We start from the raw sequence: 26,819 nt of genomic DNA on the forward strand, positions 1-26,819 counted from the left end.
TCTCCATCACTACCACCCCGGGCACGTGCTACGTGCTGTAGACCTACCCTTGTCCCTGCCATTGGTGGTACGCCCTACCTCGGCTCTTAAACAAGCAAGAAACAGGAAAACAGCTCATCGAAGAGGATGTCACCAGTAAAAATATGCCTTTAAGAAGCAATGCCTCCCTAGAATGAAAAAATTTTGTATTGGAGGTTCAAACAGCATCCCTTTATGATGGGGGGAACCTCACCAAGCTCCCGAAACTGCTGGTTGTGAGCAACACCAGTTACTCCGACAAGGCTGATTTTCCTTTCTCTTCTCACAATTGAGCATTAGTGTCACTTCACCGACTTGGGTAGAGTTTGGAGTCCAGATTTTAAAAAGAGAGACTGAGAGGAAAATAGAGTTGAGTATCAGAGAATTTCCTGGGCAAGAAATAGCTGCAGAATAGCCCTGGGATGGCAGAGCAGTTACAGTTCACACAGCCCACTGCTCTCTCGAGTTAGCTATATTTTGAGGTATGAAAGCAGTAACATACAGCATCATAAAAAAAGAAAAAAAAAATCAAATTGGAAGGAACCTCTCTGGTCTGCCCAGCTCAAAGCAGGGATAACGTCAAAGCCAGATGAGATTGCTCAGGGCTGTGCCCAGTCATGTTTTGAAGATCTCTGAGGATGGAGACAGATTTTATTTTTATCATTTTATTAGCTCTGGAAAAACAACTTTGCTGTACTTAATACAATTTATGTGAATGATGTATCTGTCTCTTTGAGTCTAATACTTACTAATGAAATCTCCAGTACTTGTAAATTTAATTGTGAGATGACGATCATACAGCTACGGTTCTTTGTGCCTTGTATAGTGATTCAGAAAATTGCATTACCGGTGAAAGCAGCAGCAGTGTTTTAAAATAAAGCTTAAATAACAGCCAATTAGAATGAATTTCCTCAATATTCCATCATTACGTTTTGTAGTTAGGTTTCTCCAATTAATTTTACACAGAAAAACATTAGCTCCCAGGACTTCTGTCAAACATGTAATTACAGGAACAAATCTGAATGCAAAATTGCACGCAACATACTTTTACACCAAAATTGTAACAATCCTGCCTGTGGACACTGCAGGCGTTTTGGACATCCATCGTCTCAGGTCCTGCCGAGAACATTTGTGCACCTGAGAATATACATCCAGCTAGGGAAGAGCTGGCAGGTATGGCAAGTGCATGCCCACGGGCTGGGGCTCCTTTGCTGCTGTTTAAATGATCCTGAAACTGTCCTACCGGATTCTCCTGGTTCTAGCTCTCCACTTCAAAGGTGCTTTTTTTTCCTCTCTCATTTGGCTGCGAGCTCCGCGCAGAAAGCTCTGAACGTGGGTGAAGGCAAGCAAATAGTTGCTGCTCATTAAAGTGCACAAGATTAAGCCACCCTTTGTAGTCCAAGAGAAGAACCAGCCAGAAAATGTGGTCTCCCTCTGTGGACACGTGCTCCCTCTCTGTCTAAATGGGGGATGAACGAGTGCCACCACGTTTCTTAGCTCTAGAGCTGTGTCAGAGCAGATCTGAACTTCATGGACAGTTCTTTAGCGGGCACGAATCGCCCCGTTTCTGGGAAGTGAATATGGTGATTTATATGGCGAATATATGGTGATTTCCATCAACTGAGGAGTCTGACACTCACAACAAATGAGACTGGTTTTCCCTTTCTAGACTCAGCTCTATAATTCGTCCTTCCCAAGCACCTCCTGCATCCCTGGTGTTTGCAAAACGGGGTGGGGTGGCCCTGCACGGTGTGAAGAAGCAATAACCGCGTGTGGGGGACATCCAGCAAATGCACCCTCAGCTGGTCCTTTCCCTGTGGCTCTGAGCTGCATCCCTTGCGGGACGGGCAGAGGATATTTTCCTTCTGGAGAGAGGAAGATCAGCCTCTTTCACCACACGGTTACTGTCATAAGGAGCAGGTTGCCCTAAAATGAGCTCAGCAGTCCCCTATCACAGCCTTAGCATCACAGGGCGATCGTGTAATTAAAGACACCAAGAAATAAAATATTTCCAAACCTGACTTCACACAAGCGCTTACATTCCTTTACATATTAATATTATTTGTTTACATTGATCAACAAAACCCAAGTGTGGTTAAAAAGGCCACATCTCTCACTTTTTTCAGTCCTGTGTGGCAGTCGGTGATCCCAGGGGAAAAAACGCTTTGCCTGTCTCCAGCTCAGCTTCTCAAATGCCACATTTGTCCAGGTACAGTCATGAGATTGAGTTGTTCTGGCACTCAAAATGGCTCGGGACCCGGTAATATTCATGCTCTGCAGATGTGTGTCAATTGTCCCCTCACATATGTCTTCAGAGAAGGGTTACTGAGACCCGGGAGAGAATTTGCAGGTGTCAATTTGCTTCTTGAGATAAAGAGTTCACGTAACAGGAAAGAAAATACTAATGACTATAAGAGCGTATTGGAGAAAAATTCATAAGCAGAAAGAAGCCTGTGTTTATAACTGTTAGGAATAACCAGCCTTTGTAAAGAAGAGTATCGTTGTGTGTATCTGTTCATAACGACCATATGCAATGGGGGCACTCAGCTAAACTTGGCAATTTTTTATAATTGTGGGTAAAAATGTGTTGTGACAAGATTTTAGTGCGGCAGTATTTGGTGCATGGTTTGTGTGGAATTGGACAAAACTCTGCAAGGGGGATAAACTCCACAACTCACACCGACTTTCGGTGGACGACAGGGGACTAAGCCTGTAGGAAGCTCCTACTCGCCATGTGTGCGCATGTATGTTGCCTGCACGCACACATACACAGCAGCACGTACATAGTGACACAGACACACTCTTTGCAAAAAAAATAATTATTGACATTGAGAAAGTATAACCTCAATAAAAGTCCCTTCTCCCCCATAAAAAGAAGAAAATGCTTAAAAATATCAGTATCATCCACATGAAATCCGTATGTTTAGTTTGCTTTACAGTTGAGTTAAACTCAGAAACACTCTACATCTTTAACATCCTAAGTAATTGTGAAAGGGTTGTCTTCCTGGACATGAACGAATTCCAAATTCTGAAATGGAGAAAAACAAAGAAAAACCCAAACCCCAGGTAATTAAAGCATTCAAGAAATCTTTTCATTACATTCAAAACCAACTCTTCATCTTTTTTCTTGGCCTGCACCCAGTTTATGTACTGCCCATAGCTTTTTCCCCTAGAATGCCATGCTCCTCTGAGTCTCGGTGGAAACACCCCAACAAAGCAAGAAGTGAAATCCGTACCTGGGCAGGGGAAAAAAAATGGGCTTTTGCACCATTTTCTCTTACATCAGGACTGTGCTTAGTCTGATTGCAAAGAGCATGTTGGGGAAGGGAGCAAATAATTCATTCTGGATAATCTCAACCCCCATCATAGAGACATACCATATTTGAAAAGTACAGAATGCTTTTCCCTGCAGTGGGAATTATGAATCAAAAGCACCTCTCAGATTCAAGCTCTTTTCGCGCTGAGAAGTGAGCCCCTGTGAACCTCAAGAGGTTCAGCAAGGCCAAGTGCAGGGTCCTGCACTGGGGTCAGGGAAACCCCCAGTATCAGCACAGGCTGGGGATGAAGGGATGGAGAGCAGCCCTGAGGAGAAGGACCTGGGGGTGTTGGTGGGTGAGAAGCTCCCCAGGAGCCGGCAATGTGCGCTGGCAGCCCAGAAAGCCCCCGGCACCCCGGGCTGCATCCCCAGCAGCGTGGCCGGCAGGGCGAGGGGGGGATTGTGCCCCTCTGCTGCGCTCTGGGGAGACCCCCCCCACAGTGCTGCCTCCAGCTCAGGGGGTCCCCACAGCAGAAGGCCCCGGAGCTGTTGGAGCGGGGCCAGAGGAGGCCCCGGAGATGCTGGGAGGGCTGGAGCCCCTCTGTGGGGAGGATGGGCTGGGAGAGGTGTGGGGGTCAGCCTGGAGAAGAGAAGGCTCCGGGGAGACCTCAGAGCCCCTTCCAGTGCCTAAAGGGGCTCCAGGAGAGCTGGGGAGGGACTTGTGATCAGGGAGGGGAGTGATAGGACAAGGGGGAATGGTTTTAAACTGGAAGAGGGGAGATTTAGATGAGATATTAGAAAGATATTTTTTACACTGAGGGTGGTGAGACCCTGGCCCAGTTTGCCCAGAGACATGGTAGATGCACCATCCCTGGTGCATTCAAGGCCAGGTTGGATGGGGCTTTGAGCAACCTGATCTAGTTGAAGATGTCCCTGCTCATTGCAGGGGAGTTGGAACTAGATGACCTTTAAAGGTCCCTTCCAACCCAAACCATTCTGTGATTCTATGATTCTTTGAACAAAAAATCATAATGATGCCCTGGAAATTCTGCCCATGATTTCTCTGACCTGATTTCTCACTGGAATCATTCAAATGTCAGCACGTAATTCCAAATCTAGACATGAGGCTTATAGGTGGATTATTAAATGCTCAAAAAATCCCTAAGGGTGATTGTTAATGCCATAGCATGTGCTGGAATTAATTGCATGTTAGTGACACTATCTGGATAACGTTATTCAAAATTCAGGAATGAAGGTACTGTCAGAGAGATTCCTATCAAGAGCCCCACCTGAGAGGATTTGGCAAAATGCAATTAATCAGTTATTGCTTGGCAAGGTAAGTAAGAAAGACACGAGGCATAGTCAAGTCCAGCAGCTCTGGCTGTCCTATGGCATCTGCGCTGAGCATGTCTAAAATGCACAGCTGCGTAGTGCGGGCAACATCTGCACTACACCCAGGAACAGCACAACTTCTGACTTGTCATCAAAACAAATACTTTGCAGTTTGGGCTGATAGGATTCGTGATGAAAATTTCACAAACCCACGTTAGGGGAGATTAAAAATAGCAAAAATCTCATGGGGTTCACACACTGCTCCTTTGTCCCCAAAACCACCCCTTCCCCACGCACGAGGGTTCCGTTCTCACCTGCAGCCTGAACGTGCATGGAGAGGCTCCTAAAATCTGGAGGAGAGGGTCCTGAAGGTTGTTCCAGCTAAAGATCCCATCATGTTCTTATCAAATCCTTGCTGAAAGGTGTATATGAAGAGCAGTGAGTGCATATCAGTTTCAAAACGGACAGTTATCTACTGCTGTGAGAGCGACCCTCCTGCCCCACTTCAGCAGCTGCCCTCCACTTAAGAAGTGTGCTTCATTTTCAACCAACCTCCTCTGTCCTTCCTCTGTGTGCCTTCGGCATGTGAACCGTCACCCTTATTGACGGACTTCACCTGCCTCGCATTGCTTTCCATCCACCAAGGGATGGACTTCTCCAGATTTACTGGAGGAAACCTTTACTTAAACCTTCACTGAATATTACTCCTCATCCTAGAAAAAACAGCGCAAACATATGCACGATGCATACATATATCCTTGCAGACTCCCATCCTTCTCATCTGATGTATACCTATGCAATGAACATCTGTGCGAACAGAGGAGTGACTCAGTCACGTCAAAATGAGTTGGCAGAGGCTCCTGAGCAGAGCCTGGCACAAAGCTACACAAGCTCCTATGGAGAAAGTCCCTAACCGTTAACATGAGAACCATGTTTAGGTGCTCTCTGCCTTCCTGCCCCCGGGGGACTCCCCTTTGTGGATGTTACTCCTTCTCTTTAATTTGGCCCTTTGCTCTCTGCAGGTGCTGCTGCTGTTGCGTTGGAAAAACCCAGCTTGTTCAAAGCAAGCCACCGGGAGCTGGAAGCTGGCTCGGCGCCCTGTCTGGCTCTGCGCTTTCGCAGTTTCTGTTGCAGGGAGCAAAACAAATCCTAAATACTCCTCTTCTTGGTTTAAAAGATTACCCTGACTGTAGGGGTGATGTAACCACAGGGTAGGGGTAGGGCCAAAGAAGAAAATGGGGGGGAAAGAGAGGAGGAACCTTGCTGGGGATCTGTTGGGACACGCTGATCCTCCATGGTGGACTGCGATGAAGGCAATCTCCCAAGCTAGCATGAAATGGGCCGGTCTGTTCCCAGCACAGAACAGTGCCGTGCACACAGGGCAGCATCGACTTCGGGAGCATCGATGGAATAGTCCACCTAAGCTAGCACCATCCCCAGGGTGCAAGCTGCCCGAGGCAGACATGCCGCCATCCACGTGGACCCTAAAGTCAGTCCCGGCAGCCACGGTTGCGACTTGCTGCCCCTCGCTCGGATCTTCGGCGGGTGCCCATGAACTGAGAGCATCGTGGTCCTCCCAGTGCCCTGGGCTCCTCCCAGCCCATACTCACTGCTGAATCACAGCCTTTGCGAATTTCAGCGAGCCAGTCAAGACCGGGGCTACTCTTGTCAGCCAAAAAGCAGAAGCGTTTTCCTTACCTGCTTGAGCACACTCTGGAGCTCCCGGTTCGACCAAAGATCTGTCAGGAGGAGGCGAGCAGCTTCGGCCGCTTTTGGACAGGAGCTGGGAAGATGAAAGCAACCCCGGTGAATTATGGCAGGGCACAGCGCAGCAACCCACGTACATTACCGACAGCCCTTAAATAAGCCCATGTGGCTGGACTTGACGGAGGACTGTCAATAAAACCTTCCTTGCTCTCGCAGCAATGTTTCGTGACAACAACCTCTGGGACCGGAACAACACAAATGAAAACGAGGGGAGGATTTGAGTGGAAAAATGGGTATTGAACAGAGCCGAAGGAGTGTCTCTGGAGTGTGAAGTCTGGGAAAGAGAAGGGAAATGGTGCCAACCCTTCCCTGGAGTCTGCAGGAGCAGTGTGGGCGAATGGCTTGGGAGGGCAGCAGAGGAACGGGCTCTGTGCTGCCTGGTGAGGACAGAGGAGATGGGAGAATTTGCAATAACAACATCTGCAACCATAAGTCCTTACTCAGCACAAGTTAATAGATACTTGCTCAAGTAACAGCTCCGAAACCGTGAGTCATAAGCAGTACCTTTTATAATTTTGGAACATTTCATACAACAACCTAGATATAAACCTCCTTGCTGGTTCTTATCGCTGCTCCTGATCTGCTGGACCTCGTCCTGCCTGTGGGAGACTGCTGATCTGGGTTCAGTGCGACAGCCCCAACCTGTCTCAGCCAGGGTGATGGAGAGGTCCAAGACCAGGCTCAGGACCCTCCCTGTATGACACAGCTTCACAAAACATTGCGTCCTCAAAATAGTCCTCATCAGAGAAATGGGGCTGAGAGTGGACATCAGGAACAACCTGGGGCCCGCAACCACCGCACTCTGAGTGCGAAAGGACAGGAATGTAACCACATTCAGTAAATTTGGGGGCATTTCTCTAACATACACAGCAGTTGTTACCAAAATTTAGCAAATTTAGCTTGGTCATAAACTCCAAAGGGATTGTGCAGATCGCTCGCATTGGTATTGCGCGGAGGGCTGGAGGAGCTGCAGACAATCAGAAATTCTTGAGCAATGTTTTGGGTCAGGAGAACTAGGCTTTATTGCAAAATCGCTTCTCTGGTTATAACCTTTCTATGCCCTGTCATCAGAATGACTGTGTTTAAAAAAAAAAAATTGTGGCCGAAAAATTGTTTGTGGCTGACAAGCCATTAAAAAACAATCAACCCAGAGCTATCTATGATTAAATGGTCAGTGCATGTCCTGGACGTGGTTTTTCAAGGATATGTTGTTTCATGTTTCTCTTTTTCTGAGCTAGAGAGAGGCATTTTCTTTTTTTTTTTTTTATATATATATATAATTTTCTTTTAACGATGCCAAATACGTACTTTTTGCCATTGTGACTTTAGAGCACACCTCAAAAGAATTTTTCATTTCAAACCAAAATTACCAGCACCTGGTGTCTGAGCCATTTCTAAATTCAGACAAAAGAATTTGTCCACTCTTAATTTGAAGGATTGGTACTGGTTCTGTTTTATGCAGCATCTACTGCTACCAGGTATAAGAAGACTGATCATGAACCGATGGAGCTGTGATGACCATTTCGGTACCTAAATTAATATATCCTAAACAAAAGTTCTGGGAATAGTGTGTGGGGCAGTGTAGAACATGGAGCAGAATATCAAGGACAGATGATTTTGTGAAAAACTTTCTTAAAAACGAGTCACCTGAAAATCAAAGTTGATTTTAAGGATAGTCTGTTCTTTACGAATAGAATTATTTGTAAGAATTTTTGGCAAGACAACAGGGACGATGTCCGCTGGTGACAGTGGCAGTGGTCATCCAAAAAACTATTGACTCAACAAAACACAACCAAGAACCCAATCAGATGGAGATGGTGAGGCTGGGGGCAAGTGTGAGGGCAGCACAAAAGATAAGGGGTTTGTACATGTGTATCAAATAATGGGGGGAAATAATCTTTGGTCAAAGGAGAAAAATATCAAGAACCTGATGTATGTCACAGGAGATGCCAAGGAGTTCTTGGAAGGACTTCTTCAGGGTGTCATGAGTTTATAAAATTCATATCAAAGTGCAATCTTTGAAAGAAATGGGAAATCGGGAATGTGTGAATGAGTAGAACTCTTCCACAGAAATTAATCAAGGAGAGACCTGAGTGTCTTCAAAGATTAATTTTGGTAAAATGTTATGGTTGTATTAAATTGCAAAATTGAATTTCATAATAGAAAAGTGAATGAACAAAGGGAAAATGAAACAAATCAGTGATAAAGGGATCGTGAGACAAACTGCAAATCTGATGTTCTAAAATTACAGACAGAGATTTTGGAGAAAAGCTTTTAGTGCCGTCAGTAGAATTATTGAGAAAAATGATAATTTTATGAGTGAAATAACGTTGCTTGAAAATGAGCAGAGGAATATTTTTCAGACAGCTGGAGAAGAAAGATGTAAAGGACATCTGACATCACAATAAATCAGTAACAGTAGCTTGATTTTCAGAAACACCAACAAAAAAAATGCCAGGTAATAGTCAATATTTTGGCAACTTGGATTAAAAATAGAAAAGAGTGAATGTACACCGTCATCCCTATGAAGCCCGTGTCATAGATGAGCATATATGCAGGAGACAGAGACAATTATTTAATTGGGATGCACCAGGAAGGAGAAGAAACCACAGCTATCAGATGAACTGCTGAACCTTTGATGCCTTTCATTCAGAAAAGACCTACAAGAAACAGTCAGGAAAAGAACCTTCAGCTTTGAGGAGCACTGGCTGACATTTGAGAATAACGTGGGAAAGAAAAAAATCCATAACTTACTTGTCTGTAACCTGGAAGCTCTTTCTAAAATATGAATACAACATTGTTTGAACACATTAAACTAATGATTTACAGCTTCAAATGCAATGAGAGACCAGTTCAAAAATATAGGTGAATAAACATTTGTTGGGTGGCAGAAGAAACATGTGCCAGGGAGGCTCTACACAGCCATATCAACCAAACCAACACCAGGGCTGGAGGGAAGTATGTCCACAGGGAAACTGAGGCAGATTAACAGAGAAAACTCTGAAAAATACTACTGACAAGGTCCAACATGGCATGGTGTTCTCTATGGTAATTTGGTCACCATTGAGACCTCCTCTGCTTTCTATTTCTGCTGGCTCTGGTGCTGGGAAGGAGGAGAGACTCACCACACCCAACATCAGTGTGGGGTGCATGGGGGCTGTATCCAACCTAGGCAACAGCTTTCCAGAGAGATTTTGGATCTAGTGGATGAGGGTCTTTCTGATGTAGGACTGGACAAGTCCCACCCTAAATTTCTTGTTCATCTTCACAGGCTATACAGGGAAGTGGGAAAAGTTAGCTAACTTGTGAACTAGCAGGTGTCCGAGTCGCTAGAGGGGAGATCTCTTTCACATCTGCTTTATGGGAACAGTCTGAAATGATATGGCTTGAGAGTAAGATTAGTCCCGAGTGTAAATTGTTGACTTTTTTTTTTTTTTTCATAAGAATTGAACAGCTTAAAAATCTTTGGGGACAGAGATGAATAACAGAGGAAAAGGGACAATTCAAGTTTTGGACGTTGTAAGAAGTGGGGAGTTTCTGAGAAGGAATTAATGATAAAGACAGGAGGAACACACTGAAGACATGGCTAGAGTTTAGTAACTCCTCAGAGTTCGGTGAGTCATTGCAAACAAAGCTCATCACACAAAACAGTCAAGACAATTAAGGTATGCACAACCCCAGTTATGCAACACTTTGCTGAAGTAGTAAATTAGCTGACGACTGGTCTCAGCGATCCAAAGCGGAACTTCAGGCAGAAGTTAATACCATTCAAAACAATGAAGACTGAGAAGAAGGCCGAGTCTCATGTTAATTGGACTTGTAGAGTGGAAGCATATAAAAGCAGCAAACTGACCGAAGTTCATTGGCTGAGGTCCAAACTAAACAAGGAGACCTCTTCTAATGACTGAGAGTCTCTGCGGCCGTGAAACAAGCGACAGATTGTAAGTGGTTTGTCAAAGGATGATGGAGAAGGCGTGTGAATTTCTTTTCACAACAGAAAACAACGGGTTACTTGTCTAAGGTATTTTAAAACGAAGACAGATGGTAGGAGAGATGAAAGCCTAGGAAGGAGAATACATGGTCAAAGACCATGTAAGTTTAACACCAGCTGGGCCAGAAATGAACATATAGTTTGACAAGGGGTGACAAGCTTTTGCACAGGTCTGTGGGGAGTATGGATAACGAGCAGGTCAGAATTACTACCACCAAAACTCAAACCAGGTCCTAAAAGAAAAAGGCGTAAAATATGTTGGGATCGCTCAGTTGTAAAATATATGTGAGTAGACATGGGGAGGTACTTATAAATATATGTATACACACTTTATCAAAGCTGTGCCTTTGCCGCTTGAGATGGATATAGAATCATAGAATTATAGAATTGTTTAGGTTGGAAGAGACCCTTGGGATCATTGAGTCCAACCATCTACCCTACTCTACAAAGATCTCCCCTACACCATATCCCCCAACACCACATCTAAACCTCTCTTAAACACATCCAGGGATGGTGACTCAACCACCTCCCTGGGCAGTCTATTCCAATGCCCGACCACTCTTTCTGTGAAAAATTCTTTCCTAACGTTCAGTCTAAATCTGCCCTGTTGGAGCTTGAAGCCATTCCCTCTTGTTCTGTCATTAATTACCTGTGAGAAGAGACCAGCACCAACCTCTCTACAGTGTCCTTTCAAATAGTTGTAGAGAGTGATGAGGTCTCCTCTCAGCCTCCTCCTCCTCATACTAAACAGTCCCAGCTGCTTCAACCGCTCTTCGTATGATTTGTTTGCTAGGCCCTTCACCAGCTTCATAGCCCTCCTCTGCACTCCCTCCAGCACCTCCATATCTCTCTTGTGTTGAGGTGCCCAAAACTGGACGCAATACTCGAGGTGTGGTCTCACCAGTGCTGAGTACAGGGGCACAATCACCTCCCTACTTCTGCTGGCCACGCTATTTCTAATACAAGCCAGGATGCCGTTGGCTTTCTTGGCCACCTGGGCACACTGCCGGCTCATATTCAGCCGCTTAATGTCGGATATTCCGACATTAGGACGAACAAATCTAAACATTAAAGCTAAGCACAATCCCATTATATCAACGGTGCTTGAACCTCAGACCTGACCTTCGCGATGAGGTTTGCAGGAAGCTGTGAGCGGGAAGCCCGGGTGCCAGGGAGCCAGGCTGCGTACTGACATACCCTGTTTGGAGGGCGGGAATTTTTAACAGGGTTTAAGACGTTGGTCCTTCAGTTCTTCTTAGTATTCCCTAAAATTCAGCCAGCAAATTTCCTGAGGCCCCTTTACAAACCCCACTATGGATGGCTCGTGCCTGTTTCCAAGAAACCAGCGCTGAGGATTTGTGTCTCCCAAAATGCTTGAATTTTTTCGGCTCTCTCAATTTACAGGCGCAGGGAAAGAATAATGCTTTATTGTGGCTCTGAAGGGTGTTGGGAAGGCTCTGGGCTTAACCTGGCTTTGCACAGAGTGCATGGGCTCAAAAATGCCTGTGCACAACCCTCTCCATGCCTTCTGCCCCAAACTCACCCGTTTCGGCACAGGCTTACTACATTATTTAGCATGTTGCTTGTCAAGTAGGACTTTCCCAGGTGTGGGTTGGACATGATGAGGTTCCTCAGAGTGTAACAAGCTGATGTCATGATCTCGCCATAGCTGTTGGTATTTCCAGACTGGAATGACAGGAGACGTGATACATCTGGGAGGACCTGGTGAGCTAAAGAGGTGGAATGTTCCAATCAACATTAAATAAAACCTAGCACAAGTGAATGGTACTATTTAAGTTAGCACTATTCAATATAAGAATGCAGTGTTATCTCTGGAAGGAGACACTAATAATGTTGGACAGTAATGGCATAATAGTCATCTTTTGATTTTGAGAGACAAACTGAGTGCTGCAGGCCTTTGGAAGGGCAATGACATTGGTTATGGGTAGTCAAGTCCAACTCATTTCCCAAAACGTTATCAGCCTCAGGATCCTGCAGATTTTTCATTAGCTATAAAACATACCACACGCTTGCGGAGACTTTGAGATAGCACAGATTTTGTTAATTAAGCCTGTGGATATCACCTGTAATTGTCCTTCTGGCCAGAAGAAATTACACTGCTTTGCCCAATTTTGGAGCTTGGTTAAGTCCTATTATGGGGTTTACAAAGTGAGGTGGGCAGATATTAGAGAATCAGAAATAAGACATTGTTCTGGAATCCACTGTAGTGGAAATTACTTACCCATGGTTTTGTGGAGAACAGGATGCCGGGACATGTTGCTCAGCAAAGAAGCCCCAGACCGGACCACTTCAGAGCTGTTGGACTGGAGGAGCCGTGCTATGCGAGGCAAACCTTTTTCCTTCAAACCAATCAATTGGCTCATTGCATTGGACATCTAAAAGACAGAACAGAGACGTGTCGCGACTTCTAATGCTGGAAGGAATAGAACTGGAATGATATACAGGGCCAGACAAACATGACTACACTATAAAAAAAGGATCTATATAATACCTTCTTCTGCTACCGTAATCCCACTTACTTTGTCATTTACCCCTCTTCTCCACAGGCATTTGTAAAGTCAGCCTCTCATCCTCTGTGGTACGGCTAGGACTTCTGTCCTCTCTCTGGAGCCTGAGGGGGAACAGTTGCTCACCCAACTGATATTCCCATTAGCTGGAGAAGTTTTACCTTCACGTCCACGTTGCCCTTGCCCTTGCACAAGGCTCCTGAAGCTCCCTGACATGCCACAAGTAATGGGCTGCTTTGGAATAGGAACAGCTAATGATACCTTTAAAAAACAAGCTGAAGACCAAAAATACTCATCTTGGATCCTGATCTCGTGTTTGCTTATGTAAATCTAGAAGGTCTCAGGACGTAGCCAACGCAGAATGAGCGTTCATGGGTGTTGAAACACATACCCTTAATAAATTGCCCTCTTATTGATAGAGTCTAAACTGAATTTCTCAGCTACTGCCCCACTGGAAAGGCTGCTGGAGATTGTCGTACCACCAGTGACATTTGCCCCTCAACAGTGACATGGAGACAGAGGGAACAGGCTGGAAGGCAACCCTCTTCCACTGGACTGAGACCCAATTTCCCTCCCATGCCCCAGCAGGCACATGTGCCCCGTTACAGATCCACACCAGCAGGACTGGGATGTGTAAAGCTGAGTCTGAGAAGAGATTCAGGTTTCTCCTCTATAAGCTAAAGGGTTCTAGTAAGCTTTGTAAGCTTGTCCTCAGTTTCCCTTCGTGACAGCAAACCCAGCAACCCACCCCAACTCCAGCTCGGAGCTGGAATACCATGCTTGAAAGGAGAAGCCACTTTTGCACATCCAGACAAATTCCAACCATTCCCTTCCAGAAGGCTGAAATAAATTGCTTCAACACTGTCAGAGCTGGTTTTTGTTTGTTTGTTTTCTTCCCCCCTACACCCCCCACCCCCCTGCCCAAAAGACATTCTTGTGTAATGATCTTGATTGCTGAAATCCTGTTCATTTCCACGGAGCACATAGCGCCAGCCCCGTTTCTCTGATCAGCTCTACCCATACTGCCACAGCCTCTCTCCACCTTGTTAGTGCCACTGTTTAGTTAAACTGCAAAAAAGAAAGGGGAAAAAAAAAAAAAAAGGTCCCCAAAGTATTTCACACTGAAAGCCTTGTAACAAAAGCTCCCAGGAGATTAGAGCTGGCAGGTTAACGCTGTCCTAGCAGCGAAGGCTCCTTTCGTGAGTCACTCCGTGTTTCTGGGTGGAACGCTTCGCACACGTGACACGCCTCTCCTACGTATGAAATAATTATCCCCTTTATCTCCCTAGCCATCTTATTTAAATTGGAATTGATGAAGTTCGACACAAACAGACAAGTCGAGGTTTGTCCCCGTGGATGCAGCCTGTGGGGACATGCCCACGGTAGCGATACTGGGCACGGTGGAGCTGCTGTCGTGACGTGGCCCTCGCCGTGCCCCAGCTCCTGCAATACCCACGGCGGCACGCAGCCGTGTCACCTCCACGCTGCCATACCTACGGGTTAGGACATCTACCAGAGCTATTTTACAAACAGCTCTGGTGTGAGGACAAGCCACAATCCACAGCACAACCCACCCTGTTATTAGAGCCACCTCCCACTTAAAAAACACACACAGGTTGTGGCACACGCACAGCCTTCCTCTCTGCTGCAATGACATCTGCCCACATGTGCACATCTGTGCACATCCTCACTGGTGTCCTGGGGGGAGGCGCCAATACCAGTAGATGCTGATGTAGATGGACCAACCTAGAGGAGCACCTGGAAAGTGTATGGATCTGGGAATTGGCCTGAAGAAAGAGTCACCCTTTAATCAATCCTGATGCGCCGACACAGCAGCTCTCCGTTTGGAGGGAGACGAGGTTTCCTGTGGGTATTGCCTTTGCCTCGCTGCAAGGCGCTGGTGGTTTAATGGGGATGTTGCTGCCCTCAACAGTTTTCACTGCGTGGGGCATCACCCCAAGGGTGGGTGGTGGTGCTTCCTAACAATGAGTTCCCTTTCTACCATAAATCAACAGAACTTCATTGAAATTCAACTTTTCAGCTGGAACCAAGTGGGAAATGGCTCAGAATGGTTGATTTTGGCTTATGGAGACTCTGGGAGTCCCTAGTTCCATATTCTGGGAAGGTCACAGTTCTTGTGAACTGGCGATGGCTCAGTTGCTCCGGCCAGAGAAGCTGCTGATAGCGGAAGAGAGGAGTGAGCCGTCCACTGCAATCTCATGCTGTTTTCTGCTATTTTCATGACTACATGAGCTTAACTGTAGACTATTTTTGGTGCCTCAGAAGAGTGATGATGGGATGCTGATTATAGCCCCCCCCCCCCGAAACCCCATTTTTGCCATTAATAAACACCTCAGCTGGAGCATCCACTGTGGAAAGACCTGCAATAGTGCCCTGAGGTTTAAGGAGGACATTTTCCTTTCTGATCATGTTGACAGACACTTTTGAACACACGCGCAGAGGGGAGCAGAGCGCTTACCAGTCCTCGGCTCGCAGTGAGGTTCTGCAGCGCTCCAGCACAAGCTTCCAAGGTGGCATCCTTCTTGCTCTGATCCATCAGGCACAGGTAGGTGCGGATGGCATCAGAGTGGTAGAGCCAGCTGGGTCCTTTGGGTTTAAAATCCTCCTCAGGAAGGGGGACGCCGTACTCATCATTCTGCAAAGAGATGAGAAACGGGAAGCTCAGATCCTGCTCTTCGCTTGGGGCTGAATATCACATTTCCAAGCCCGCTGCGGCACATCTTACCTCCATTTTACCACTCCTGCTGTTGAAACAGCCTGTGAGAGTTTTGTCCATATAAACGCTCCGGGCCATGTGGTTGAGCTGGGTGTATTTGTTGGGAACTTCGGCATCCAGACGGTAGGAGAGGTTGTGCAGGATACAGATGCAATTCTCCACCGACTGAAATCACCGCCAGAATAAAAATGCAAGCATCACATTAGGCAGAAAAATATGGAGCAGTGCCTGCTATAGCTACAGAGCTACATATACCATACAATAATTAGCTTTTTTTAGCAGTTATACTATGTAAGGTCCTGAACTTGCCTATGGTAGCAATGGATGGGAAGGAGGAAGGAGGAAGAAAGTAGACATGAATGAAGGCCACATAGCCCAAAAGCTGTATTGTGGATCTCGGTGAGCCTTGTTAGGTCCCACTGCCACAGACAAGTTGATAAACAGGAAACGAGAGTGCAGAGGGTGGTTACGTCACACTGCCCACCGTGAAATGCCAAATCTTGAAAGTCTTCCTCTTGCCATAGTCAACTTTCGACAACTTTATCCACATCACAGCTCTAGATTAGGAGACACTTTTTACCAGGAACAGGCTTTTAAGCCTCCTTTGCCTGGTTGTCGGAGTGCCCAATGTAAAGAGCAAGGGAGAATTTCCACTAGATACCTGTAACCCACACCACAAGATGTGGTTACATCTCCACACAGCTGTGTTCAGTGTGTGCTGCCAAAACTGGTCTTGCAAAAGCCCTCCCCAAAAGAGGATTTGCTCAATCCTGCTTTAATTTGAAATAAGTTTGCTACTTTGCTGGGCATTGAGGACTTGTGTCTGGCTCATATCACAGGTGTTGAACTCCTGAAAATGTGTCTACAAACACTATTTTGTCCAAGGTAAGTGCCGTTTACACATAACAATCAGAATCACGGTTACGGAACTGGCAGAAAGATGCCATCTCCTGGCTTCTTGCTGAATGTGATGCCAATCTAGGGCTTATATACTTGAGTCCTGTTGGATGAAGAGATACGGTGGTGGAAAGAGCAAGAGATGGAGGTTAAGATGCTGGAAGGATCCCAAGGTGGGAGAGGAAGGGAGGAAAGCATATTGGGGGCTCAGAAGACAAAATATTTTGCCATATCTCTGTGTTTGGTAAAGGGAAATTGTAAAATACAACTCTACTTCAAGCACAGAGGACTTGCAATCCTACAACAGATTGCACTGGGATTTGGAAGGACAGGCGCAGCCACAAAGAGTCCCATTCCCTCTTGTGTTTGTTTGAAAGCGATTTTGAGATATTCCCAAAGTTGCAATTATTAACTACGGGGCTGAACTCTAGCAAACAGCTCGGGGTGAGCATCTGGTACCTTATCATCAGGTCGGTTAGAAGCCACACAGTTCTGGGCATAAGTCATGACTGAGTCGATCAAGCCAGGGTAATTCCTCATGGTCTGGCGCCCCATGTCTGCAGAACTCAAGTTTCTGAAGAAAGCCATCACAGAGCATGTCAGGAGAGAAGGAGGAGAGAGGATTAGTTGGGCTCACTTACTAGCCTCTATGGGGCTTTGTTCTGGCTATGGCTGTAATTGAATTTAAGGATATTTTTGTAGATCCAGTGAGGCTCTCATTTTGGAGGCCTTCTGTAGGACTGCATGAGTGTATAGCTCTCTTGTTGCTCTTTAGGATTGATTTCATCTAGGAAAATACCCTGTTAAGGAGCTCTGCAAAGAAGACATCCTCCTAGTGAGAGTAACTATCAGCAGTATTTTGCCTTAGAGGCTGTGCATGTGACATTACACAGACTCATCGCCTCCTTGGAGGCGTTTCCAAAGAGAAGACTGAACAAAGGCAATCTAGGATTATTGTGAAAATCAGGAAGGTGCGTATGGTTGTAAGCATGGAGCTATGCGGGTCAACGGCAATATTTGCGTGGGAGATGGGGGCAGAGATGCTGAAGAGCAGCAATCGCTCTGACCAGAGGGATTGACCAGTTTGTAGTGTTGTAATGTATTCCTGAGCACCAGCGGCTGCCAGGACAGGGGAGTTTTTCCAGTAACAGGAAATATTTTTTTTGTTGTTTTGTTGGTTTTTTTCCTTCCCTGTTTTATTGCCTTGTAGCTTGCAAATGAAAAACAAAGAGAGGTTGGCAGTCGTTGTGAGATATTCACTCCAGGCGTTCCAGAACTGGATTTGATGTTCACTGTGATTTGCAGCCTCCTCATTAACATGAATTCATCTGCAATCCAGAAATGCTTGAGCAGCAATGGCTCAAGCCCAGGGCAAACCCAAGGCTGTTCTCATCTCTACGTTATGATGTGGCAGGGCAGTGAGTCAGAGCAATCCCAGCTCACCCCTTGGAGCAGGAGCTCCGGACCCAACCGCCCTGCTTTCCTTTCTCGCCTTGCTCCCCAGCTCTGCTCCCCCTCAGCCTTTTGAGCTCCCTCGCTGACCTGCCTCTGGCAGTCTTCACTGGGGGTGTTGGATATTACTGCCCCAGACTGGGATAAGTCTCAGGAGACAGAGCCTGCCTTCAGTTAAACTCCACGGAGAGCTCCTTTTGCAAGTTGTCATCATACTCTTTCCCTCATTTTAATGGGCTATTTTGTGGTATCAGTGAGTTGAGATGGTGAGATGAGGGTGGTGAGACACTGGCGCAAGTTGCCCAGAGAAGCTGTGGCTGCCCCATCCCTGGAGGTGTTCAAGGCCGGGTTTGACGGGGCTTGGAGCAACCTGGGCTGGTGGGAGGTGTCCCCGCCCAGGGCAGGGGGGTTGGAACTGTGTGATCATTAAAACCTAAACCATTCTATGGTTCTATGGTCTTAAAAATGGAGCACTTCATATACAACATACACCATACATCCCAACATACAACTGCACGGGGAAGGTGCCTTCCAAGACAGGGAAGGGAGCAGCACTTGCTATCTTTCAGACACGGTTCCCAGCCACAGAAGACGATAGTATCACGTCTCAAAAGGCCCCTACCGTATTCACCCGTTTCGTTTCATAAGCAGATACAGCTCCTACTAGCTGCATGTCTGGTAAGGGTGCGGTCGGCGCTGCGCTCCCTCGGGGAGAGCTTCAGTTGATGAAAGTACCTAATTATACAGGGTATTTTTTTTTTTTCTCCACTTGTTCCCAGTGAGCCAAGGAGCTCGCGTCCAAGTGGAGGAGGGTGGTAGGAGAAACAGCAAGTCAGGGCGAAGATCCTCTACAAAAGGGCTCTGGCTCACCCATGAAAAAAATAAACTACTCTGGGCTCAATCTGCACCTCCTGTATTGTAGCTGACCCACCTGATGAAACGAGCCAGGAAAAGTTCAGGGCAATGGGACTGCTCTGTGCTAAAATAGTTATTAAATCGGCGGGAAAATGCTAATTTATGTTTTCCCCACATAGGGAATCCTCTTTTTGTCACCTAAAACCCAAACCAGTTTGTTTTCTAGCAACCAAAATTTTCTCTGGAAGCCTCAAAAATCTAAGAGAACGTGTCAAGTTTCCTGGCCTGAGCTAAATGCTGTCAGGTTCCATTATTGCAGCTTTCCCACGACAAAGCCACTTATATTTTTGGAGCAGAAACTTAGCGAGAACAAAGTTGTTTTCTTAAAAAATGAAAAAAGCTACTAGGAAAAATATTTTACATGTAACTTTTTTCTGCACATTCTCTTAGTCAGGAAAACTTTCTCAAGGAGAATTTTTTACTAATACGATTGCAGCGAGCTTGTCTTTAGCTTATTGTAAGGGAATTTACATAGCTTCAGCTTTTGTCAACAGACACAAGCTACGGTAAGTCCCTGCTCAAGTCATCAATGACTCACCTCAAACACCCGGTAGCGTTGAAGAATACTTCTGGGTCAATAATTTCTCTTGTCCTACTGCAGTTGCCATCAGACCAGCCGGAGAAAGGGATGATAACACAGTCTGTCAAGACGGGGAGGGCCTCCTGTATCAACTCTTCTTTTAATTCATCAGTGGAGGAGAGGTTCCAGAGCAGTCCTAAGAAGGAGGTGGGAGACAAGCTTAAGCAGAGGGTCACCATGCGTTAGAAACTTTCTTTAGGTCAGAGTGAATTCCAGCAACAAAGTCCTTCTTCACTCCACACCTCGGACTAAGGGTGCAGAGGCTGCCCTAAACCCTGCTCTCTGTCCATCCCTATGGGAGACAGGCAGGATGGGCACTAGGAGCATGGTATCATGGGGGAATGATCATGAGGATGGAGCCAGGCTCTTCTCAGTAGCGACCAATGATAGGACAAGGGGTAATGGATTCAAGCTGGAACACAAGAGGTTCCACTTAAATTTGAGAAGAAACGTCTTCTCAGTGAGGGTGACAGAGCACTGGAACAGGCTGCCCAGGGAGGTTGTGGAGTCTCCTTCTCTGGAGACATTCAAAACTCGCCTGGACGCCTTCCTGTGCAACCTCATCTAGGTGTTCCTGCTCCGACAGGGGGATTGGACTAGATGATCTTTTGAGGTCCCTTCCAATCCCTAGCATACTGTGATACTGTGATACTGTGATCATGTGGAGGTGGGCACCTAAGCATCCTCCCTCCTCCCAAAATTGGTGTTTATTGCCATTAGGTTGCAGGGAGAAGGCATCTCTCCTGGAATCTCATAAAGGCTTGGACACAAGACCTCAGTCACAGCTGAGGGTGACCTCACCAACAAACTCACATCAACCCTTCAACACCAATGGGATAACCTGGCCAACCATATCGGGCTTGCCAGGACCCTTGGCCTTCCTTCCCTAGGAACAACATGGGGGCCAGGGCTGCTGGAAGGCATGGGAATGGCAGGGTGACCCGGTGGGGGGAAACCTGGGGCAGGTGCTTCCCCAATAGGCACTTATGATGTAAAGAATCCTTATGGGACATTGAAGGGCTAGGACCTCCTCTGCTTTCTGTTTTAGGTTGCAATTTGGTGCAACAGGAGCATAAAGCATCCTCTTTGTGGTATGGCAGCACCATGGCTACTGGGCCTTTGTGTGCTGGAGCAACATGGACCACAGGCAGGGAGGAGCATGGTCCTTGTTGTGGGCTGAGCAGTTTGCTGTGTACCTGTCAGTTGTTTCTGAATTTCAGTGTTCCCTGTCCTCCGTAGGAGGCTCACGCACTCCCTTATCCCATTCTGCCGCCGGGTTTCTATCTTGTTGGTTGGATTCTTGAAGACCAAATTTCGGAGGGCTCCAGCTGCCGCCCTTTGTACGTTCTGGTTTGTGCTGCGGAGCAGCTCGACGAGCTTGGCGATTCCCCCCAGCCGATAGACCTGTAACCAGGAAAGACAGGCTGCCATCAGCATGGTGTGCAGAGCATCACTGGCACAGGGACAATAGAACTGCCATGGCAATGCAAGGAGTCAACATGACACATGCTCAGGGGAGCTAGAAAAGCAGATGTGGCAGTAAAGGATGGCTAGAGCTTGCAGATGGCATGTCTGGGTCAGGCCATAGGTCATGAGCGCAAAGGTGCTGGCCTCGAGGTCGGAGCTTAAATTCTAGAAGTGGGTGTCTATGAGTAATGGCCGTGGACCGAATCCTGTGCTGATGTAAATGTGCTTGCTGCCACAGACTTTCACCTACCTACATCAGTTTGCATCAGGTGAAAATGTTGCTCTGCCTATCCGTAGAGGCCATTTATAGCAATATAATGATATGATGTGGTAATTTATCTGCATCCTAAAATCACAGGCTGAGCTCAGAAGGATGGTCATGGTGCGGTGTAAACACCCCCAAGGTCAGCCAGAAGCAATACTGGGCCATACTCAACAGGGGCAGCATCGGAAAGGGGTGTGGACCCGACCTGCAGGACACCACACACACGCTGGAGAGGTTTGAAGGCAAATTCCTCCAGCTGAGCTCTCCAAAATGATGGGGGATGTCCTCTGTACCAGGTCTCCTGAGGACACGATCCCTCATGCAGCCCCTCCTGGCACAAACCAACCCATCGGCTGGAGATTTGCTGACAATAGGAAATGAATGAGCACCTTTTAGAAAGGAAAGAAAACAAGCGGGCGCTCAGATGACTCACATACCTCCTCTGACATATCTTTCTGGGAAGCGATGGGACAGCCCAGCGCTAAGAGGCTGTTTTCAACGGTAGCGAAGGGTGTGGCCACCCCGCAATTAGCGACTGTAACGTGGGCTGGGGTACCTGCACTCGGTTCAGCCGCAGCAAGGGTGCGGAGGTACATCCCCACCCCGTGCCAGCATGTCCAGCTCCACTATTGTGCCAGCAACTGGAAAGCCACCTCTAGAGGGATGGCACCTTGATAAACCCATGCTTGCGGGACTGCACGCGCGCCGGGTTGGGGATAAACTTCTGTGACAGCCTTGTTGCAGCAGATCCATCCTTGAGACTGCCTCTTTTGCTGCATGTTGGCATAAAATTAGCAATCAGAGAGTAAGAGCATAAGAAAAATAAGCTTCTCCATAAGAAAACTTCTGGTTGGTCGGCTATCTTTGTACATGATTACTAATTAATCCATTGGCTTAGACGGCTGAAATGGCTGGCAATGGCTGAAATGTCACTGAGCAATGCACAATGAAGATCACAGTGGGATTTAGGTCTGGCTCTGACACTGCAGCTCTGAGATAGCACAAGATTCCTGTGGAACGGGGCGCAGTTGCATCCAGAAGAGGACACTGCATCTGGATGGCTGCTCCCGTAATGCCAAAACCCATCAACCTGTGTCACAGCACCTTATGGTGACAATGTGGACACAGTCTCCTCTGCTGCCTCCGAACTATTCCCCTGTGTTAAAATCCTGACTGAGTGCTATTAAGAGAAAATGGCAGCTAATAGTTGAAAAATCTACTTAGTTGATTCCCGAGTGTGGCTGATGAGGTATAAGGCTCCATCCTGAAAATCAAGTGGACTTATGGATCCTTGGTACTGAGGAAAACCAGTGTACCACCATCTCATGTACCACCACGTCCAGTGTGACAGCAGAGATCTGAAGGAGTTTGCTCACCTCTTGCTTGGCAGACTCATCCTGGAAGCAAGTGTGCTGGAGGTAGTAAGCACCCATGGCCTGGTATTTGTCATCAGAGGAGCACAGAAGTTGTATGGCTTTCTGGATGGTCATTGTACCGCCATCTATCTCATCACCGCATATTCTGTATTAAAGAGAAATACAGCATTGGTTGAGTGCTCAGCCAAAAGGGCTGCATCAGTACTGGGAATTATTAGGAAGGAATCAATTACAAAATGTAAAATATTATCACATCGCCGCATAAACCACATGGTGCACCCCTAATGCATGTCTCTGTGTCAAAAAAAAGAGATTATAAAAGTAGAAAATACACAGTGGAGGACACTAAAGCTAATAAATTATGGATCCAGTCTGTCGAGAAACAAAGGAGACAGAAAATAAAAGCTTGGTTGAGGTCCTAGATGTCTAATCACGTCTAAAGTGGAAGGTTTAATAAACAGAGAACCAGTATTCACTGTTCCTCAAAGAAAAGAATTAGTGGACAAGAGTAAAATTATCCGTCAGGTTATTAGGACAACCTAAAGTAGGCAGATGCTTTTCCCACAGCATGTGAGCCTTTGATGTGAGATGTGGTGGAAGCAAAAAATGTGAGAGCAGCTGATGGTCTCAGGAAGCCAGAGCAGATCCCTTAGGAAAAGGTGACAGGCATGTCTGGAGTGATGGGATGGACAAATATAGAGTTTACGAAACACTAATAATAGCACTGAGACATCTTGCTCCCAGGGTATGTTTACGTTGGTAGTCTCCAAGCTCTTCATAAAAGTTGGCCACTGTCATCATCCCCTGTTATAGGTAAAGAATGTGCCTGCAGACTCCAGAGGAAGGATATGAATACCTCTGGCTTGGAGCAGGGCTGAAAACTTGGGAAAAATACAAACACCTGAAGATTTGTCCACTTGTTTCGAAATATGAAGGTCCCGCTGTCTTTGGCTTGTACTTATTTAGCATCATCTGTAGTGTTTTGACCATGTAAAATTAGGAAAGGGTACAAACTTTCAGACTGATGAAGGAGCTCGGAACCGCAAAGCTTCTCTGTGTTTCCAGTTATATCAGTTAGTCTGATGAAAGTTACCGTCTCTTCCTAACACCCTTGTGCCTTAGGCCTGCAGCTGGCTACAGCAGGACCTCCGCTCACGGCAGCAGTGTCTGCATTAATTTGTGTCAGAGTAAATGACCGCACAAAGTTCCGGACTGAGAAGAGCCAAACCCCAAACTCCTGTTTGGTTATTACCATTTCAGCGGTGACGGGATACAAATGGGATACATCGACGGGATACAAAACCGCTTTGTTAACGGTGGATGAAATCAAAACCTGTGGGGGCTTTGCCAGGATGACTAGGTCACCGTTGTGCCTGACTGCTGTTATTCCCTGCTCGGGATCCAGTTGCAGCTGATGGGGAATTTTACCTGGAGGTGGGGGAGATCAGCTCCTGTTTGAACCACATTATTTTGTATACAAGCTCTTGCCGCATGTCATAATAGCAAGTGACTATGTAGAGGGGCAGATCATCTTCAGACAATCCGGTAGACTTTAAATGAACATATTACTTTTGAAGAATTAAATATTACTGTGAGGGTGTTGCTTCTTTAGGCATGGGATACGCAGACTCATTTCGATTGTGCCAAATAAATGTTAAGAATAAGAAAGGAAACCCAAATGTGGTGACCACCACCACCAGCTTACAATACGATCAAATATTTTGTCCTTAAGCATCCAAAGTTTCACCTCCACACAGCACGGGCCAGTTCTATTCTACCTCGAACCAGGACATTAATATCCACAATTCTATAGCAAATTTAATACAGAATATCAAAAGCCAACAATTATGCTGTGACACTGGAAGACAGCACGAAAAACTGTTTTGTCTCCCCTACCCTCACTGGTATAAAGTTCCGCTCAGTTGAAATTACTCATTTTAAGCACCTGTGTGGTCAATGGAGAGAAAAAGGTGCTTCCAAACAACGACTTGCCTTTGTGTCTTAGACATTTTTCCTGGGACAGGAAGACCTGCCCCCTGGAGATACCTCTGCCTCTGTTGGTATACAGGAATGGCAGACAACAGTCTTGGATTGGACCTTAAGCATTCAGCGTCTAAGGTTAGATGAACCTCATTCCACTTTTATTCCTACACTAACAATAAAACATCACTTCGTCATATTATTTTTCATCAGTTTGAACCTCTATCAAAACTTGGCTCCAAGAAACTTTCATCACGCTTGCAACAAGGAAACACAAAACTGGAAAGGGAAAGTTTAAACTATGGACCCTCAGAAATTTTTGGTTTGGATCCAAGACGCTGTGATTTTCTCTTAGTCTTTTTCATGCTCCTGAGACACACAATAGACCTGAGACACCGATGGATCCAACATGAGTAGCACCAGAGGGACTCCTCCTTTGAGAATTCAGACCTGGGCTGGCAGTGTGGGGAGGGAGCATATTAATAAAAATACCTGGTCAGTGGCCATGCAGCATATGTAATCATGGTGATTTTTTTTTTTCTTTTTAATTTACCAAATTGAGAAAATTCCTAAATCAGGTGCACTTTTTATGAGAAAGAAGGATGTCCCTTGGTCCAGCTACCCAAGGAAGGCAATTTTCTACACATCCACTCCATAAGAGGGCCAAACCCTCCTTTAGCAAGGAAAAACTAGGCATCCAGGTCCAGTCCTGCCTGGGAAAAGATGGGGAAGGTTCCATTTCCCCTGCTGGCTCACCAACAGGCGAAGTTCACAGAGGGTGAGCAGCCGGGCTCAGTCATGCCGCCCATGAAGAAGCAGTGATTTCTCCTAGCTGGTAATATAATCACCCTGGCAAAGCCCATGCTAATGGGAGATTGTTCATCAGCCAGTCAGGGATATTCCTAACCAGATCTACACTACGAGAACAAAAGCCTGCTCCAAGACAAATTCTTGGACTGTGGCCATCTCCAACCTGGGCCAATGTGCCTGGTAGGAAGAGCTCCAAAGATTGTTCTTCTTCCACAAGAAAGAAGCAATCAGAATAGGGAGAGACCTCAATTAGAAATGATTCAACAGGAGACAAATTAGATGATCAGATTCAGGTGTGGAAGGGAAACAAATACTTGAGGATCAGTATCACGGAAAGGCAAATTCCCTCATTTGATACTAATATCTTTTTTTCACTTTGTATTAGCAGATTGGCTCAGGTTCATCAGATCTAAGTCTCCATCCTGGTTGTTAGAGCTACAGGTCCCAGGATAGGAGGAAGCCAGAAAACCCTGACAAATTCCATTGTTCATTAATAAAATCAGAGTGAAGACACTCAAAACGGAGTGTCTGGCACACTTAAGCCTTCCAGAGTCAGGCCACGCTGGATCAAACCCTACAGGTGAGTTCCACGCCAAGCAGCCACGTCCACCTCTGGGACAGGGCACCAAGGTTTTGATGCCGCTGAAAGCTCAGCTGGAGCTTCCCTTAGGGCTTCGCTCCGTGGGTTGATACTGGGGAAGATGGGCACGGGCTGACACTGAGTCAGAGAGGAGGGTATCCTCACCATGTGCAACGATACGAACCCTGCCAGGACAGCGTCACACACAGCTGCACAGCAACTGCTTCGGGTGCAAAGGCACAGTGCAGACCAGTTCACCTCACAAGGAGCCAGCACTGTGAAAGTCATTTTTAGAGGCAGTTTATCCCAAATAAGAACAAACCAAAACGAAGGTGCCTATCATCGTACTTGGTTCTGCTTTCATTGGGTGGCATAGCCCTGGAGAACTTATGGTTTGATACCGATCAACTTTATTCACCCCAAAAGAGAGATCTACCAGAAAACACCCTCAATACCTTTTCTGTCTCTTCCAATAACTTTTGTATGTTTTCACTGTTTATAGGATTTCCAGACTGAGCTCCTGCCTAGGAATGAATGGTTACAGGACACACACTTACTGTCCCTGAACTTTAGCCACAGCTCACAGAGGCTGCTGCAAGCTCGACTGGGGCCAAGTCAGCATCACCAGGGACAAATATGAAAAATCCATGGGGTTGCCCCAGCCTTCACTGCCTCCTCCATAGCTGCCAGCCAGGGTATTCAAAGCCTTTAACAGAATAGCACCAAGGTATTACATATTTCCAGGTGCCTTAAGAGATACTTGCTTTCACATGATCTCTAATGAGATGTTTTAGCCTCTTCCTGCCATATACAGAGAGCACCAAAGGGAAATGCATCCTCATCTTAAAATGAGGCCAAAGGTGCGTGT

At 46.4% G+C, this 26,819-nt stretch overlaps 1 protein-coding gene across 1 annotated transcript in view; it reads right to left on the reverse strand.

Moving 5' to 3' along the window:
* Positions 1-4,925: 4,925 nt before the first annotated feature.
* PKP1 (plakophilin 1) overlaps positions 4,926-26,819 on the reverse strand; it is a 49,232-nt gene continuing 27,338 nt past the window's right edge. The window contains exons 5-14 of the mRNA XM_082494472.1: positions 22,582-22,726; positions 20,670-20,877; positions 19,432-19,609; positions 16,986-17,100; positions 15,639-15,794; positions 15,372-15,548; positions 12,607-12,760; positions 11,908-12,094; positions 6,305-6,389; positions 4,926-5,021 (exon numbers count right to left, since the gene is read on the reverse strand). Of these exons, the coding sequence (XP_082350598.1) occupies positions 4,950-5,021; positions 6,305-6,389; positions 11,908-12,094; positions 12,607-12,760; positions 15,372-15,548; positions 15,639-15,794; positions 16,986-17,100; positions 19,432-19,609; positions 20,670-20,877; positions 22,582-22,726 (1,477 nt within the window). The 3' untranslated portion in view covers positions 4,926-4,949. The remainder of the gene's footprint in view (positions 5,022-6,304; positions 6,390-11,907; positions 12,095-12,606; positions 12,761-15,371; positions 15,549-15,638; positions 15,795-16,985; positions 17,101-19,431; positions 19,610-20,669; positions 20,878-22,581; positions 22,727-26,819) is intronic.

This window comes from Vanellus vanellus (genome assembly GCF_965231255.1).
Source record: "Vanellus vanellus genome assembly, chromosome: 23".
Taxonomy (NCBI): domain Eukaryota; kingdom Metazoa; phylum Chordata; class Aves; order Charadriiformes; family Charadriidae; genus Vanellus; species Vanellus vanellus.